Source organism: Crinia signifera, chromosome 9, assembly GCF_055691185.1.
Source record: "Crinia signifera chromosome 9, ASM5569118v1, whole genome shotgun sequence".
Classification (NCBI taxonomy): Eukaryota; Metazoa; Chordata; class Amphibia; order Anura; family Myobatrachidae; genus Crinia; species Crinia signifera.
Window position 1 is genome coordinate 107,364,058 of NC_139225.1, and position 14,886 is coordinate 107,378,943.

At 43.7% G+C, this 14,886-nt stretch overlaps 1 protein-coding gene across 7 annotated transcripts in view; it reads left to right on the forward strand.

Annotated features, from left to right (window-relative positions):
- The window catches only part of ATP11C (ATPase phospholipid transporting 11C (ATP11C blood group)), a 151,855-nt gene that overhangs the window by 61,562 nt on the left and 75,407 nt on the right, over positions 1–14,886 (forward strand). For all 7 annotated transcript variants that reach the window (XR_014460722.1, XM_083159462.1, XM_083159466.1 and 4 more), the window contains exons 3-7: positions 682–771; positions 2,810–2,890; positions 3,234–3,341; positions 6,689–6,817; positions 10,449–10,552. Coding sequence is in view for 6 of the 7 variants with exons in the window: in XM_083159462.1 (XP_083015588.1) it covers positions 682–771; positions 2,810–2,890; positions 3,234–3,341; positions 6,689–6,817; positions 10,449–10,552 (512 nt within the window). In the remaining variant the exon portion in view is untranslated. The remainder of the gene's footprint in view (positions 1–681; positions 772–2,809; positions 2,891–3,233; positions 3,342–6,688; positions 6,818–10,448; positions 10,553–14,886) is intronic.

Below are 14,886 nucleotides of genomic sequence, written 5' to 3' on the forward strand. Positions count from 1 at the left end.
ATATATGATTCACCTCAGCATTAGGACGTTGCCTAGGATGAAACGCTAAACATCTATTTTATTCTTGTACATCTCATACCCATATTGGCTATTCTCTGGAACTGTGCAAAATCTCACTCTCTCCAAATGGATAGAGCATTCCCCCCTATATTGGATAGTCTAGACATCATTTCTCTATTGCATCCAGAATCTGCTTGGTTGCCATTGGCTACATTCCCAGTTTTCACTTTAAGAAGCATTTAGTAAATTTACCCCTATCAGTCTACTAATTGTATTTTATGCGGACCAATTTATTCTTTCTCTCTTTCTGCTTTAACATAATTCCGGATCTAAAAATGAAGATATCCATTGTGTTTCTTTGATATGGTTCTTGCATAAGCGATTAGAAAGGGGCTTTTCTTTACCTTTCCCCCTGTTGAATGTATTAGATTGCCTATTTTGATTGCATGTTGTGTAATTATATACACCTGCTATTATCTTTGGACTTGAGTCTTCTCAGAGTATATTGTGTGCTTTTTTTTTTTTTTTAATGTTTGTATGCTTTTCCCTATTTATTGCTTGACCAATAAATACATAAGAAAAAAAAAAGTCATCTGTCATCTGAACTGTTACATCTATAATTGGTGATGTATAATATGCCTGCTAGGATTTAAAACTTAATTTTCCTCTCTGTTATTGCAGTACACTGTGTGGAACTTTATCCCAAAAAACCTGTTTGAGCAGTTTAGAAGAATCGCAAATTTTTATTTTCTTATCATTTTCTTGGTTCAGGTAAGTGTTTGTTTTTTTTACTTGTTGAATTTTTATGTTCATTTTAGTATTAAATAAATCTTGCACAGACATAACTGTTTCTGGATATTATGTGAGCAAATGTTGTTTTATACAGGTCGCAATACATTTACTTTTCCAAATAGTTACTTCTGTAACTGAAATATACCTTAAATCAGGGGTTCCCAATCTTTTTAGAATCACGGCACCCCAGAGTACCAGAATTTTTCCAGGGCACCCCTAGGCCCAAAAACATATATATAAAATGAAGTAGATTGTGTTTATATGTGAATCTTAGGTTCAATTATGTGGTAAAGGACAGAATTTGCTTCTGATTGTACACATATTTATGATTGGCAACCACCAGCACTGGTTTTGTCCATAATTAATTGATCATAAATAATTTGAATGGTCCTGGACGACCAACCCGAGGCACCCCTGCAAGTGTCCCGAGGCACCCCAGGGAGCCGCGGCACACAGTTTGGGAACCACTGCCTTAAATGGATGATTGTATAAGTGTGGGATAAGGCCTATGTTGCAAGGTATATGGTGGCAATTTCCATTCATAGCATAAATTTGGCAGTATAATCATACAGATTTGCTAATTAAACTGAATGGTTTTGACCATTTTTCAGCCATTTTCAGACTGCGGGGGATTGATTCAGTACTATACACTGAGTGGTCATTGGTTTGTCCAACTGGTTGGACTGTTATCATACATGGCTAGCTTAACTCTGGAGTAAACATGCTGCATAGGTTAAACCACTGTGAAAGGAACAGGTGTGGTATGCTCACCCAACAGTCTAAATTCCAAAATCCGTTTCTCCGATATCGGAATCCCGACTGTCAGTAGTACGACCGGGCGGGCACATCGGAGCCCCTCCCATGCTTGGTGGCTCGCTGTGCTTGCCACAGGTTCTATTCTCCCTCTATGGGCATTGTGGACCCCCACAAGGGTGAATGGCCCCTGCCAGTCGGGATCCCGACTGTTGGGCATTTAGGTGTGTCATCCAGCACCTGAAAAGAACACCCAGCGTATAAAGCGATCACATGCACTACATTTGCATATCTTCTTGCATCATTAGTCACTTAACTATTTAATAAAGTAGTACAAAAAGAGCTGCCAGCTGCAGGAAGTGGGTGTTCCTCAGGATCCCCCATTTCTGCTGCTGCGGCACTGTCTTGCGGAAGGTGCTGCTGAGACACTAACTTTCTGCAGCCACGGCTCAGCCATTCTGTGTATGGAACTGAGGACAGGGCTGGCGCCGACCAGATGGGGCAGAGGAGCCTGCAGACCCTGCAGGTATTTTTGACATTCTAGCATGAGATTATGAGACTCAACCTTGTCAGAGAAAGCCCAGCTTGGCTTGTTCAGATTTAATGTGACCACACCAGGCAAATAATTTAAGGAGGAGAATTTAAATTGAACATGGTGGAAACTACAAAATTGCCACTTAAAATAAAGTGAATTAGAATGTGGATTCTCATTTCATTATGCATCATTCGGGCATGAGTCATGGATATTCCTGCTCGCACTCTGTGTAAGCAAATGGGTACACTTTACCTTCAGAAACAGCTGCTCCGTAAATTATCTTTATAGGCGAGTAAGACTTCTGTGTACATTTCATGTCTAATGTTTTGGTCTCTGGAGAAGTCATTTTCATACTTCATCATGTAATGTGTACAGAAGCGATGTTAAAATATTTATCATCTCCAGTAACTCTATATAAACAATGAGTTACGACGTTTTTGTGCAGGATTGATCCTGTGCCTCCAACTGGAAGTGAATGCGTATACTGGAAGTCACCTCTGACTTCTATGACCTGTATACAGTAAAGGCAATCCATCCTCAGACTTGCTGTGTCTTATATGGGCAGAAAACTCTTCTGTGACCAATGTACGTAATAATCAATACCACACTGATTGTTTTAGGTTCTGATTTCTGATTACTTCCAGTGATTGCATTCATGCTTCTCCTTTGTTTAATACTTTGCTGTCCGTGTGCTCCCCTAATACAATGACCCTTTGTTCTGTTCTACAGGCAATTGTTGATACACCAACAAGCCCGGTAACAAGTGGCCTTCCTCTATTCTTTGTCATCACAGTTACAGCTATAAAACAGGTAATGCAACCACTAGAATCCAATAAATAAAACAATACTCACTGTTTAGTAGGGCCAACGTATTGGTTATTATATTATAGAGTCTGTTGCTTATGTCAGAGCGAATCAATATACAGATATATTCTGACCAGCTGCAGTCTAGTTAATGGGCCTCTCTCGCTTCATCCCAAATCCGTTATTATATTGTCGATTTAAAAGACCTCATTATGTGCATTTAGTTTTTTTCAGCCGAGCAGCTTAAAGTTCAATAGGTTTTAAACAAAAAAATGTTTAGACAATAGGACATCGTGGTTTTATTCTGCAAAAGCACATTGAGAAGCACGTGCACTATCTTTCCTTCCAGGGCTATGAGGACTGGCTGCGGCATCGCGCGGACCATGAGGTCAATAAGAGCACAGTATACGTTATCGAAAACTCGAAATGTGTCAAGAAAGAGAGTGAGAAAATAAAGGTAACCCCTCGTGCAAAACGTGCTGCAAAATACAAATACAGCCAATATATAATATACACCTTTTTTCTATTTACTTTAATGAATATATAGGCTGTTTCACTAATATGCATAGGATTCTAATCACTTATAACTAATTCGGCAGCCGTGCGGAATGCTGGCCAAACTCTGAGGCTTTTTTAAAGCGGCAATCATATACAAGGCAAAACCATGCCCTGTAAATGATTGCCCCTTTAAAAAAAAAAAAAAAAACTCAGCATGGAATTACTGGAAAGAGAACATTTGAAACAAATCTTATGCCCCTTTCCCACTGCAGCTAAAAAACGGTAAATTGCCGATTTTCAGCGCAATTTACCATTTTAAGTTGAAATACCGTTTAAAGTTAAATGGTATTTCAACACATTTTTAAAGCAGAGTCCTACACGTTAAAATAACGTTTAAGAGGCAGTGGGAATGCCTCTTAAACGTTATTTAGCCTCCAGGCAGTCCCAGTGCCTGATGAGAACTAGTAGTTCTCACTTTGTGCATGTGTAATGAGTGCACGTGCATAATAATGAGCCGCTCAATACATATGTGCATAATGAGCGGCTCATTATTATGCACGTGCACTCATTACATATGCGCAAAGTGAGAACTACTAGTTCTCATCAGGCACTGGGACTGCCTGTACCCCGCATGGACCCTGCATGGACCCCCGCTGCCTCCCCACTGCCCTGCATCCCCGTGCAGGTAAGTACAAGGGGAGGGGAGGTGGGGGCACAGGGCAGGTACGGGGGGTTAGGCACTCTTTACACTTGGGGGGGGATTAGGCACTCTTTACACTGGGGGGGGGGGGGTTAGGCACTCTACATTTTACACGGTTCACTGCAATGGGAATGGTACTTAAATGGTATTTAAAACGGTAATCTGCTGCAGTGGGAATGCTAATACCGCTTTAAATACCATTTAAGATTACCAGTACTTTAAACTGGTCTGCAGTGGGAAAGCAGCATTATTGACTTTCTTGACTGGGTGACTACAGTAATGGATCGGGGGGGGGGGGGGGGGGGGGGCACCTATTACTGTGCATGGTTGAAATCGCTTACGTTACCAAAATATCTTTATGTGTATAGTTTGGATCAGCAAAGGGAATTGGCGACCAGTGCATGATTGACCAATAGGCTGATCACGCTCTAGCCTAGGGCTCCTGTCCTGGGGTGTGGGGGGGGGGGGGGTGGTGGTGGTGCAGGTGAGAGTCGAGGAATAAAATTAAGGCCACAAGCATTGGGTCACACGTGTCAGTTGTTTAACCTTTGTTACATGGGCAGGGTATGTGGTCACTGGGTAGATAATGTCTAGGTCGACAGTCACTAGATCAACCACTGATGGTCGACAGTGACTAGAGCGATAGCTTGAAATGGTCGACTTGCCCAGGGTTGACATGGACAAAAGGTCGACACAAGCTTATGGTCGACATAAGTGTTTATCATTATTTTTTGGGGCAAGAAAAAGGTGCTTTTTCATACTTTAATATCCAAGTGGGCATAGATTGGGAATATCCTAGTGTGCCCGAAGCTTGGCGAGTCGATATAGACACACAAAAAAGTGAAAAACTCATGGCGACCTTATTCATGTCAACCATGTCTATGTTGACCATAAGCTTGTGTTGACCTTTTGTCAATGTCAACCATTTCAGAATGTCAACCTAGTCACTGTTGACATTAGTGGTCAAGCTAGGCATTGTCTACTATTTATACCGTAACCATGGGCAGTATGACTGGGGAGTCCCTGAGCGTCCATACACGTGTGTTTAGCAGAATTACAAGGGGAGCTACATGTGTAATAGCCTAGGTCCCCTGGAACCTTCAGTGATGCCCCGGGGTGGGACATGCTAGAAACTTTTAAACATGTGCTGGCAGGATAGAGGGGTGAAACATTCTCCAAAAGGGGAGTATTGGCATGCACTGAAACTAAGGGGGATGTTAGTTCAGGGGAAATTTGGAGGAAAAATGACTAAACCGAAAGAATAGTGGATAAGTGGAATAGCCTCTCACCATAGGTAGTAATTCAGTAGAGCAATGTATTATGCTTGGAGTAGATTAAAGGTTTTAAGGTTGTTGTCATCGTGGCCATACATCAGAAAGACCTGCTGACACAATGTACTCACAATCCATCCTACAATCCATCTACTGCACGATTGTATTGATTTAATCTTATTTAAATAGGGGGCTGCCCTACTAGAGGGTTTATGAACCAGGAACCTTTTTACCTCCGTGCACTTCTTTTGAAGCAGACATTCACATACCTCCATCGTCCTGGAATGTCCGACCACAGCAGTGATGGACTCCTCTCCTTCCTGCTCCTGTGCGGGTCATGTGACTTGAGGGCAGCAGAGTGACTTCTTTTTTGCCGTCTGACCAGTCGAATGACAGATTGTATGTGCTTAAAAGCACATGCAATCAGCTCCCAATCCCAACTGATCAGACGTATTGAACCTAAACTAATTTACCGAGACCACATTTGATAGGTGTATGCAGTGGTTAGATTCTATATTGTCTTCACAAGTTAAGCTTCTGCTTGCTAACATCATGATCAGACACACCTGTTTGGGCTAACTTAATTTAATCTAGTCCCTAGTCATTTAACATATAATTTTAAAGGGGGTTGTCCACTCCTTGACAACCCTTGTATTGTTTACAGTGTGCTGAAGATCACTAGTTTTATTCCACCACCATTACCAAGCCAAAAATGTACATTCTTTCCATGAAGAGGCCAAGCCTTGCTGAGTAATTCACTCTTTCTAGGGATTCAACATGCAGTCCTCCAGCAGTTGTGAAACTATAGTTGTATTGCTACCCCTCCACATGTTTTCATGTATGTAATGTGCTGGATCGATTCCTGGGGATCTCCAGAACTGAGGGAACGTTAGAGTCAGCATAAACCATTAAGCCATGTTAAGCCTGCCCCCGGACCCTGATTTGCTAGCATTAAAGGATTCCAGGATTGCAGATTTAACAGTGTACAATAGCTTATGCTGATTCCCATGCACCTTGCTGCACCTGATGCTTTCAGTGCTGGAGATCTTCAGGAATCGATCCAGCACATATTGTACTGGAAACTATACATCCCAGCATGCCCTGCCACAGTTTTAGTATGCTGGGATGTGTATTTCCACAACAGCTGGAGGGTCGCATGTGGAATTTCACTATTGTAGGGCCTTAAGAGGTGAAAGTGGACACCCATTAAGGTAACACACTGGTAGTAAATGAATGGTAGACTAGCCTTATATTACCTCTAGTTTTCCCTAAGAACCATTAACTTTTTGTGCTGTGCAAATTAGTAATTCTCTCTTTTTTTTTTTTTCTTCTAAGGTTGGTGATATAGTAGAAGTGAGAGACAACGAGACCTTCCCGTGTGATCTCATCCTGCTGTCCTCCAGCTGTAGTGATGGCACCTGCACCATTACTACAGCCAGTCTTGATGGAGAGTCCAACTTCAAGGTACTGCTACTGCAATCTGCTGCACCATTTATTCCAGGGGCAGATGCGCCATAGAACTTTCAGAGAAGATTCCCTGTAGGCCGGCACCCCTGTAAGGCCACTTACAGTATCAACCAGTCACTTTTTTTTTTTATGATCTGGCCCTGCCCAGGGTAGTGGTCAGATCCCCCTCCTGTCTCCCCCACACGTAACATTTGCTAGTTCACCAAGCAGAATACCCAACGCTGCAAGTACTCATCTAAGGCGGGCGGCCATCTGTATTCATTGTGACATCTATTAAAAGGACAGGAGTGGGTGCTATTTGGGGTGTAATAATTGCTGGAGTGTATCTGGGCTCCACTGGAAGAGGAGTGGCGATAGTTGTTCTAGGGGATTTTGGTAACAAGTTATTTGCCGTCAAGACGGAAGTTTGAGGTCTTGGTTCATTCTTAGCGGTGGGAGTAAGGTATTATTTGAAAAGTGGTTTGTCACAGCAGTTTAATATTCTGACTGCCAAGCTTATTGAAATAAACCGCTTTGATGTATTAATCCCATCTAGCTTGGTGTTGGCTCCACCTACATGTGATTTGGTACCTCCCATGTGATGCCACTTCTAGAAAATGTTTCCATAGTCACTTTTAGTTCCCAATCCGCCCCATGTCTTTTTATTTACAGACTTTGTCCTATATATGTATAGAAATATTTACAAACCCATCATTCTGCTCATATAATGGACATCATGTAGGTTTTAAACCACACAAACTGGTTGGAATAACTTGTATAAAGTTAGGAACCTGGAAAGGCCATTTCGTCAAATGCACTGTTACTTTATTATTATATATATATGCATAATTATCTAGCTCAGATGCATATATATATATATATATATATATATATATAGAAAGCACTTACCCCCCACACTGTATGTGAAGGATCCAGACCAGCACTCAACGTAGGTGAAGAAAAAAGGTATTTATTCCATGCTGTGCAGTACAATAAACAGCTACCTGGCCCGACGGCCGTTTCAACTGGACTCAGCCAGTCTTCGTCAGAGTCCAGTTGAAACGGCCGTCGGGCCAGGTAGCTGTTTATTGTACTGCACAGCATGGAATAAATACCTTTTTTCTTCACCTACGTTGAGTGCTGGTCTGGATCCTTCACATACAGTGTGGGGGGTAAGTGCTTTCTATTTACTGACTTTATGGACCTTGCACCAGATTCGTTTGAATGGAGTGCCGCCCTGCTTGACTTTGTTATATATATATATATATATATATATATATATATATATATATATATATATATATATATATATTTCCCTCTGTTCAGGCTATAAGCAATGTCATGATGTTGTGTCCATCCCTTTGTCGTGTTCTGTGCCATATTATCCACCTTGGCGGAACCACCTGTGATATTATGCTATGGTTCTGCCACATTATTAGCATGTAGAACTGCTAGCAGCAACTAGATGCTGCACTGGAATTATAATTAAACGCACTTTAATATTATTCTGTTGTACATTGTAACAACTTTAAGAATTGTCTGCCACCTCTTTGCCTACAGTGTATTTTCCTGGCCTTTATGGACCTTCCCAATTACATACTCGATCATCTTTAATGTCACAAGTGACTGTAGCACCTCATGCGTATTGCCAGCAGAGATTTAAAGTGTTCTAGGAAAAGCTAAAAATAGCGCTGTACTAAATTGTGAGCTCTGCAAGCAGACTTAATAGCACTGACATAGAACCTAGATAATGTAAGCTTGGCGTCTTATATGTAGCTCACAATATTAAGTTAAGTGTAGAGGAAATGTATGGTCCCATCATATGTACATTGGGCAGCAGCCAAGTGCAGGGGACATCACGTATATGCTGATTGATGCACTAATGTACCATTGCTAGCCATTCAGCAAGAAAAAGGAATGGACAAATTGATGTAGTTTGCAGTAGCCCTCATTTGCTGATCCACCCTATTTTTGTAACAACCTAGCGGAAAAGACGCTCTCTTCCCCTCTGCCAGCTTTTATAAAGTGTATGTCAAATTGCCTAAGTGAGCACTTGTAATAAGGAGTACACACAGGCCGACCTGATGGCTGGGGAAGGGGGGGCTTGTGCATTGAGCAGAGCAGCTTGGTCCTCCTTTCCATCCAGCAGATCGAACAGAGGTAGACTTGCCTGCACAATCTATTTCTGCTTTTGATGCTGCGGGGCCATGCAGCTAAAGGGGTGTACACACTGGGAGATTTTGACTAAGCAATTTTGGGAGAGATTTTGGCTAGATGCACTGGAGATTTTGACTAAGCGATTTGGTCTAAGCAATGATAGTCTATGATCTAGTCAAACTTGCCTTGCCTGCACAGTCAATCTATGCTAAGCAATTTCTGCTGGACAATATTGACTAAGCAGGAGAAAAAAAATAGGGAGATTTGGACTATCTAGTCAAAATCTCTTGTTAAAAGTTCTCCGGGTGTACACCCCTTAAGACTGTTCAATTCAGGGCCACTTTATACTTTACTTTTGGACTATAGTTCAAATCGAATCGAAAGTGACCCTGACTCGCACAGTGTGTGTACAGGGAATTAGACCCCTCAAGCAAAATGTACTTATTGGTAACCTCAAGATGACTGGTCTATGACAACATTGCTGTAGGGGAGAGTATCTGCTGTGCTGCACTGTCTGTAACTGGGGACCTGCATAATAGGGGATAGTGGAAGTGGCCCTAATTAGTAATCATTGAATGGTGCATCAGCTGTCACCTCCTCTTTGTGTGTGGCACTACAAGTCTCAGCAAGGTAGCCCCTCTCATTAGACATGGTTAGGGTGTGGCATTTAGGGCCACGTCAATATATTTATTTTACTGTGTATTTATATGTACACTTGAAGTCAGTGGGGGTGATGCCAAAATGCTGACTACTCTGCAGTGACAGGAGCCATCTATGTGTTGTCAAATATTGTAAAAATGAATTGTCTATAGGTATTGTGCATCAAAGGGAAATGCTTTATTGTCACTTTTAAAGGGGCTTTCACCTTCAGCTCACTTTAATTGTCTAATGATTACTACAGCCAATGCTTTGCCATGATTATTTTTCAACCGACTGAATATTGCGGTAGTCATTCTTTAAATGTCTTTCAACTTCTGCACACGTATATATTTCTGAACTTGCAAGAAAACATTTGTTTTACACGTTGTAATCCTTCTCGGAGGCACATGACCTGATTTATGGTTTTGTATGAGTGCCTGATGCTAATCCTCACGCGTTTCATAAAGAGGTCAGCAACTTACTGAGCAGCGAGTCGTGTCCCATATATAAGGCTTTCGCCTCACTCGTGCCTTTCCTGCAGAGCAGTGCAGCGCATTTCGTGCTGGCTGCAGCCCGAATAGTGATATGTTGGAAAACAGAATCTTGGCAGCCGTAATAATTTGGATCTCTAGACTGCTCTATAAATAGCATGGGAGCTTAGCGATAGATTTTAGCTGTGTTTCCATCAATGATGAGCTTGCTGGTAATAGAAGATGTGGACTCTAAATATAGTGCCCAAGTCCAAGGGTTTCCTCATATTAGTCAGGAATCTTTTGTAGTGATTTATAATATAGTTTTCCTAAAATGTACACACTGAGAGCATGCAGTAACTTGCCGTGTTGTTCTGTATTAGACCTATGTTGCTGTACGTGAAACCTATGGTCTGGTCACTGATGAAGCAGTGGACGGGCTCACCGCTACTATTGAATGTGAACAACCCCAACCTGACCTTTACAAGTAAGTTCCAGGCACGGCATCCCGATGAATGTTACTTATATTGTGGTAGGTCATCATTATATCTACATTCAGTGTGCTTTTCTTTTGAGTTTTTTTTTTTTATTATTCCTGCTTCATACCATTTTATTAATAATAAAAAGCATTATAATACATTGAATTATCTTTTTATTTGCCTGAATACGTCTACAAGAAGCATCTTTTAAACGTATATGCACCTTTTCAAAGGGCCTGATTCAGACCGGCTCCCTAGGCTGCATATAATCAGAACCCCGCGCGCGACCCAAATTCACTCGATACGCTGCGTGCGAATGTGTATGCTAACACACCCGCGCAGATGAAAAATACGCTGATGGTTCCTTAGTGAACACGACTTACTTTTCATCTGCACGTATTTGTATGTATCAGGGGCGGGCGCTGATGACATGTGACTTCATCTGCCCGCCCCGAACAGGCAGGGGAACGCCTGCATTCTATGAGGCCAGCCCAGTGTTTCTATTTTGTAGGGGGTGCACAAGAAACACTGGGTGTCCACCCCTACCAATCAATGTCTGAACGCTCCAGCAAGTGAAAACTCTAGCTGAAGACACTCGCAGCGGGCGTCTGCACATGGGCATTAGCAGACCCCCACCATCGACAGAGAGGCCGAATTCACTGCTCAATGTGCAGGTCTGAATCGGCCCTCCGGTATGTAGTAAATGCATTAATGTTGCACTTTCAAAGGAGAATACCTGAAGATAGGGATAAATACATCCCTGTGTCGTGTCCTGTGCTTACCGCATGGACAGGTGTGTGCGTCACTGACTAAGATAAAGCAAACAGTGTAATGTTTTGCCTGCCCAGTAATCTAATTGGAGACCTATGAAAATGTTGTGCAGGTATCTATATGGAAAAGAAAGAGCCAGCCAATGAGATGTTTGCGATCTTATCCGTTTCCTCCATAAAAATACACATTTGTGGTTCTCCAAATCCAACCTCTGCTTTATCTTGCTTAATACAGCCTCTGTGTGGCTCTGTGTGTTTGGCAAAAGAATGGAGGGCATTGTGTACAGCCTGATGATTGTGAGGAGATGATAAACTACACGCCATGTGTCTGAGCTCTGTGCAGATATAGGCAGCACACAAAGGAACATTACCACCTTGTACTGTGCTGTATGCAAGTCAGTTACCTGAAGCGCGATACCAGATTAAACACAACCCCCCGTCCCTTTTACATCCTCCAGTATAATATCAAACAAAACAAGCAGACTATCATTGCTGGTTCCCCATGCCTGCACAATCAACCAAAGAGTCCTTGCACACATGGCACTAGAGTTGCACGTGCACCTGTTTGCAGAGTGTATGGTACATGCTTTCGCACTAGGCATGCTCACCGTATTTACAGCTACATTACAGCCAGTTCCATCTCTGTTGTACATTTGGATGTAACCAACATGGAAGTTGGTATTTGCGGTGGAAGCATAGAATGGGCACTTTCTTTGTGAAGAGTAAGCTAGTGGCTAACACAGATTTCAGTAGTTACTGTCAGTAAATAAGTGCACACTAGGGACCTTTATTCTGGTCCACACGCAACGCTGCAAAATTCGCAGCGTTGCGTGTGAATTAATCGCCGACCGCAGTGCCGGCAGCCCCCGCACTCGTGATCCCCCACACGGCTGCGAATGGATGACATGCATAATCATCCATTCGCAGCCTTGGGTGCAGGGAAGAACGCCAACCACCGAATTATTTCTCCAGCGCTCGCAGATCTGAGACACCTCTGTGGTGTCTCTGATCTGCGGGTACCTGAGGTCAGCTGCCCGGCCGCGGCATCTGGAAATTTTCATGGGAGGCCCAGCATTTTCATTTGGAACGCCCATAAAACACTGGGCGTTCCCGTGGGCGATTTCCCCGGCATGCCCCCTGCCCAGACTTCTGTGTGCGAACACCCAGGGGACCGATTCCATCAGAATAACCCCCTAGGGGTGTGATTGGTAGAGGCATAGTGAGAGCGGAGCATGAGCTCCAGGCACCGGAAGATCAGAGGGCGCCGGAGCCGTGGCTGCCCTGCATCTCCAGCCCGCTGTCAGGCGATGTCAGATGTACTACGGGTCGGGAGCTCTATCTGGCAGGAGGAGGCCGCCCTGTCCCCAGTGCAAGGACACGCAGCTATGGCAGCAGTTTTATTATTAACCTTTGCAGCCAGCTGGGGGGAGCGGAGCCTGCCGGGGAATGTCAGCTGAGCTGCGTGCAGGTAACGGGATAGGGGAGATGCCGTGTTATTAGCAGATCAGGGGGCGAGGCAGCATACCCACCCCCCACACCTGTGTATGGGGCAGCCCCGGGCTGGGAGTGGACGCCGGTCAGTGTGGGGACAGGTCACAGCTGCCGGGTCCCCTCCTGCTGTGTGTATCTGAGCCGGTGACAGGACAGCAGCCTGTGCTACATGGAGCAGGGACACATTGTGGCAGCAGGTGCCTGGTTTTCTGGCTGCACACATGTTATATACGGACTGCACATATATTAAACTCTGTACTTTTTTTCTAGAATTATAGGTCCGGAACCTCTAGATCTGTGGGTGGAGCTATTTAAAAAAAAAAACATAGAAATTGTGTGTGTATGTATATGGAATGATTATATATAATTTATGGAAAGTACCAACTCTTCCTGCTGAAAAACAGCACTGGTTATACTGACTACACATATGTTAAACTGAATATAAGTGCTGCAAGTTATGCTGACAGTGATGGCCTGCTGCTACATTAACTAGGCTGGATCTACGCTATACCCCTTTCACACCGCACCTAATTATCGGGTTCATGCCGGTTCGACCTGGTAATTGGTGCGATGTGAAAGGGGTTACTGGGTCCAGCAAACCGTGGTCACAGGGTAAGGAGCAGGCACAGGATACACAGAGTCGGCATCAGGCACAGGGGGCATGGGGTAAGGAGCAGGCATTGGGGGGGGGGGGCGCAAAACATGCCCTTGCTCCGGGCACCGTGGCACCAAGGTACACTACTGATGATTGGTGCCCCTGATCCACTTCTTACAGTGACTGTCAGATACATGCACCTAGAATACTGGTCACTGTAGTGCACGCGTGCACTGTGAGCGATTGTACGTGATTTGCAAAGTTTATGATGCGCAAACGCATTAGTGTGCTCCCCTAGTTCAGGTCATTAATCAGAATATGAGTCTGGTTGGCAACGCATTAGTCACACACACAAACTATTTATTTTAATTAAAGCAGCCCCTTAAATAGTTAATCATTAGTCATCAAGACTTTATTTTTACAAAATGACTAGATTGTAGCTTAAAGCATTTAATTAAGAATCCTTAATTAAAATAACTAGAGCATTCAAATGAAATGTTGCAGGGGGTTTTAATTACACAATCTTCTGATTTTCTGAAGGTTTGACTGTGTTTCTAGGCTTGCATGTGTTTATGTTTTTATTTTTTAACATTGTGAAGAGATCTTATCTACAGAAATGTATTGTTTTCCCGAGGTCACAAACGCAGCCTCCTACAAAGCCCCGTACTTTCACATAACACTTTTACAACGGTATATTGCCGTTTTTTTGCCTTTTAAAACGTTTAAGGCTGCAGTGTGAAAGTGTCATAGTTGAAATACCATTTAAAGTTAACTGGTATTTCAACACGTTTAAAAAGCAGAGTCCTACCCGTTTTAAAGCCAATTCAGAGCCGTTTTTTGTGCTGTCTGATACCCCTTTCACATCGCAGACACGGTTTAATAACCGGTATTTTAAAACGGTAATTAAAACGGGTCAGAGCCTTAACAGTGACCCAGATTACCGTTTTAAATACCGGTTACGTGTCATTCACATAGCACTTGAAACGTTTCATCCAGAACACGTTTCAAGTGCTATGTGTGCCTTTTGCCTGTGCTAAGAATTTGGGGTACAGGCGTCCTTTAACCCCTTGAGTGGTGGGTTTTACTGGGGCAGGACAAACCTACCAGGGCAGGTTTATCCTGCCCCAGCAAAACCCACCACAGAAAGCCAGAAGCAGCCCGCCCCCCTCGCCTCCGCTCCGGCGTTAGTACGCCGGAGCTTCCTTGCTGCCTCTCTCCCCGAGTCCCCCCTGCCTAAGCCGCGGCGCCTGTCATATTTAGCAGTGACGTCGGCGGCAGGCTGGGGGATGTTCGCTGCTCGGAAGGACTCCGAGTCCCCCTTTGCTGCCAAGTAGCAGGACACTGAGCCCCGCAGCATGCTGACTCAGCAGCAGTCCCAGCGCACAGAGATCCCGGCTGCAGATTCATCGGGTGAGTGCAGAATCAGATTCATGTGATATACGGTGTATATATGGCGTATGTAGCGGGGGCTAGCACCATGGTAAGG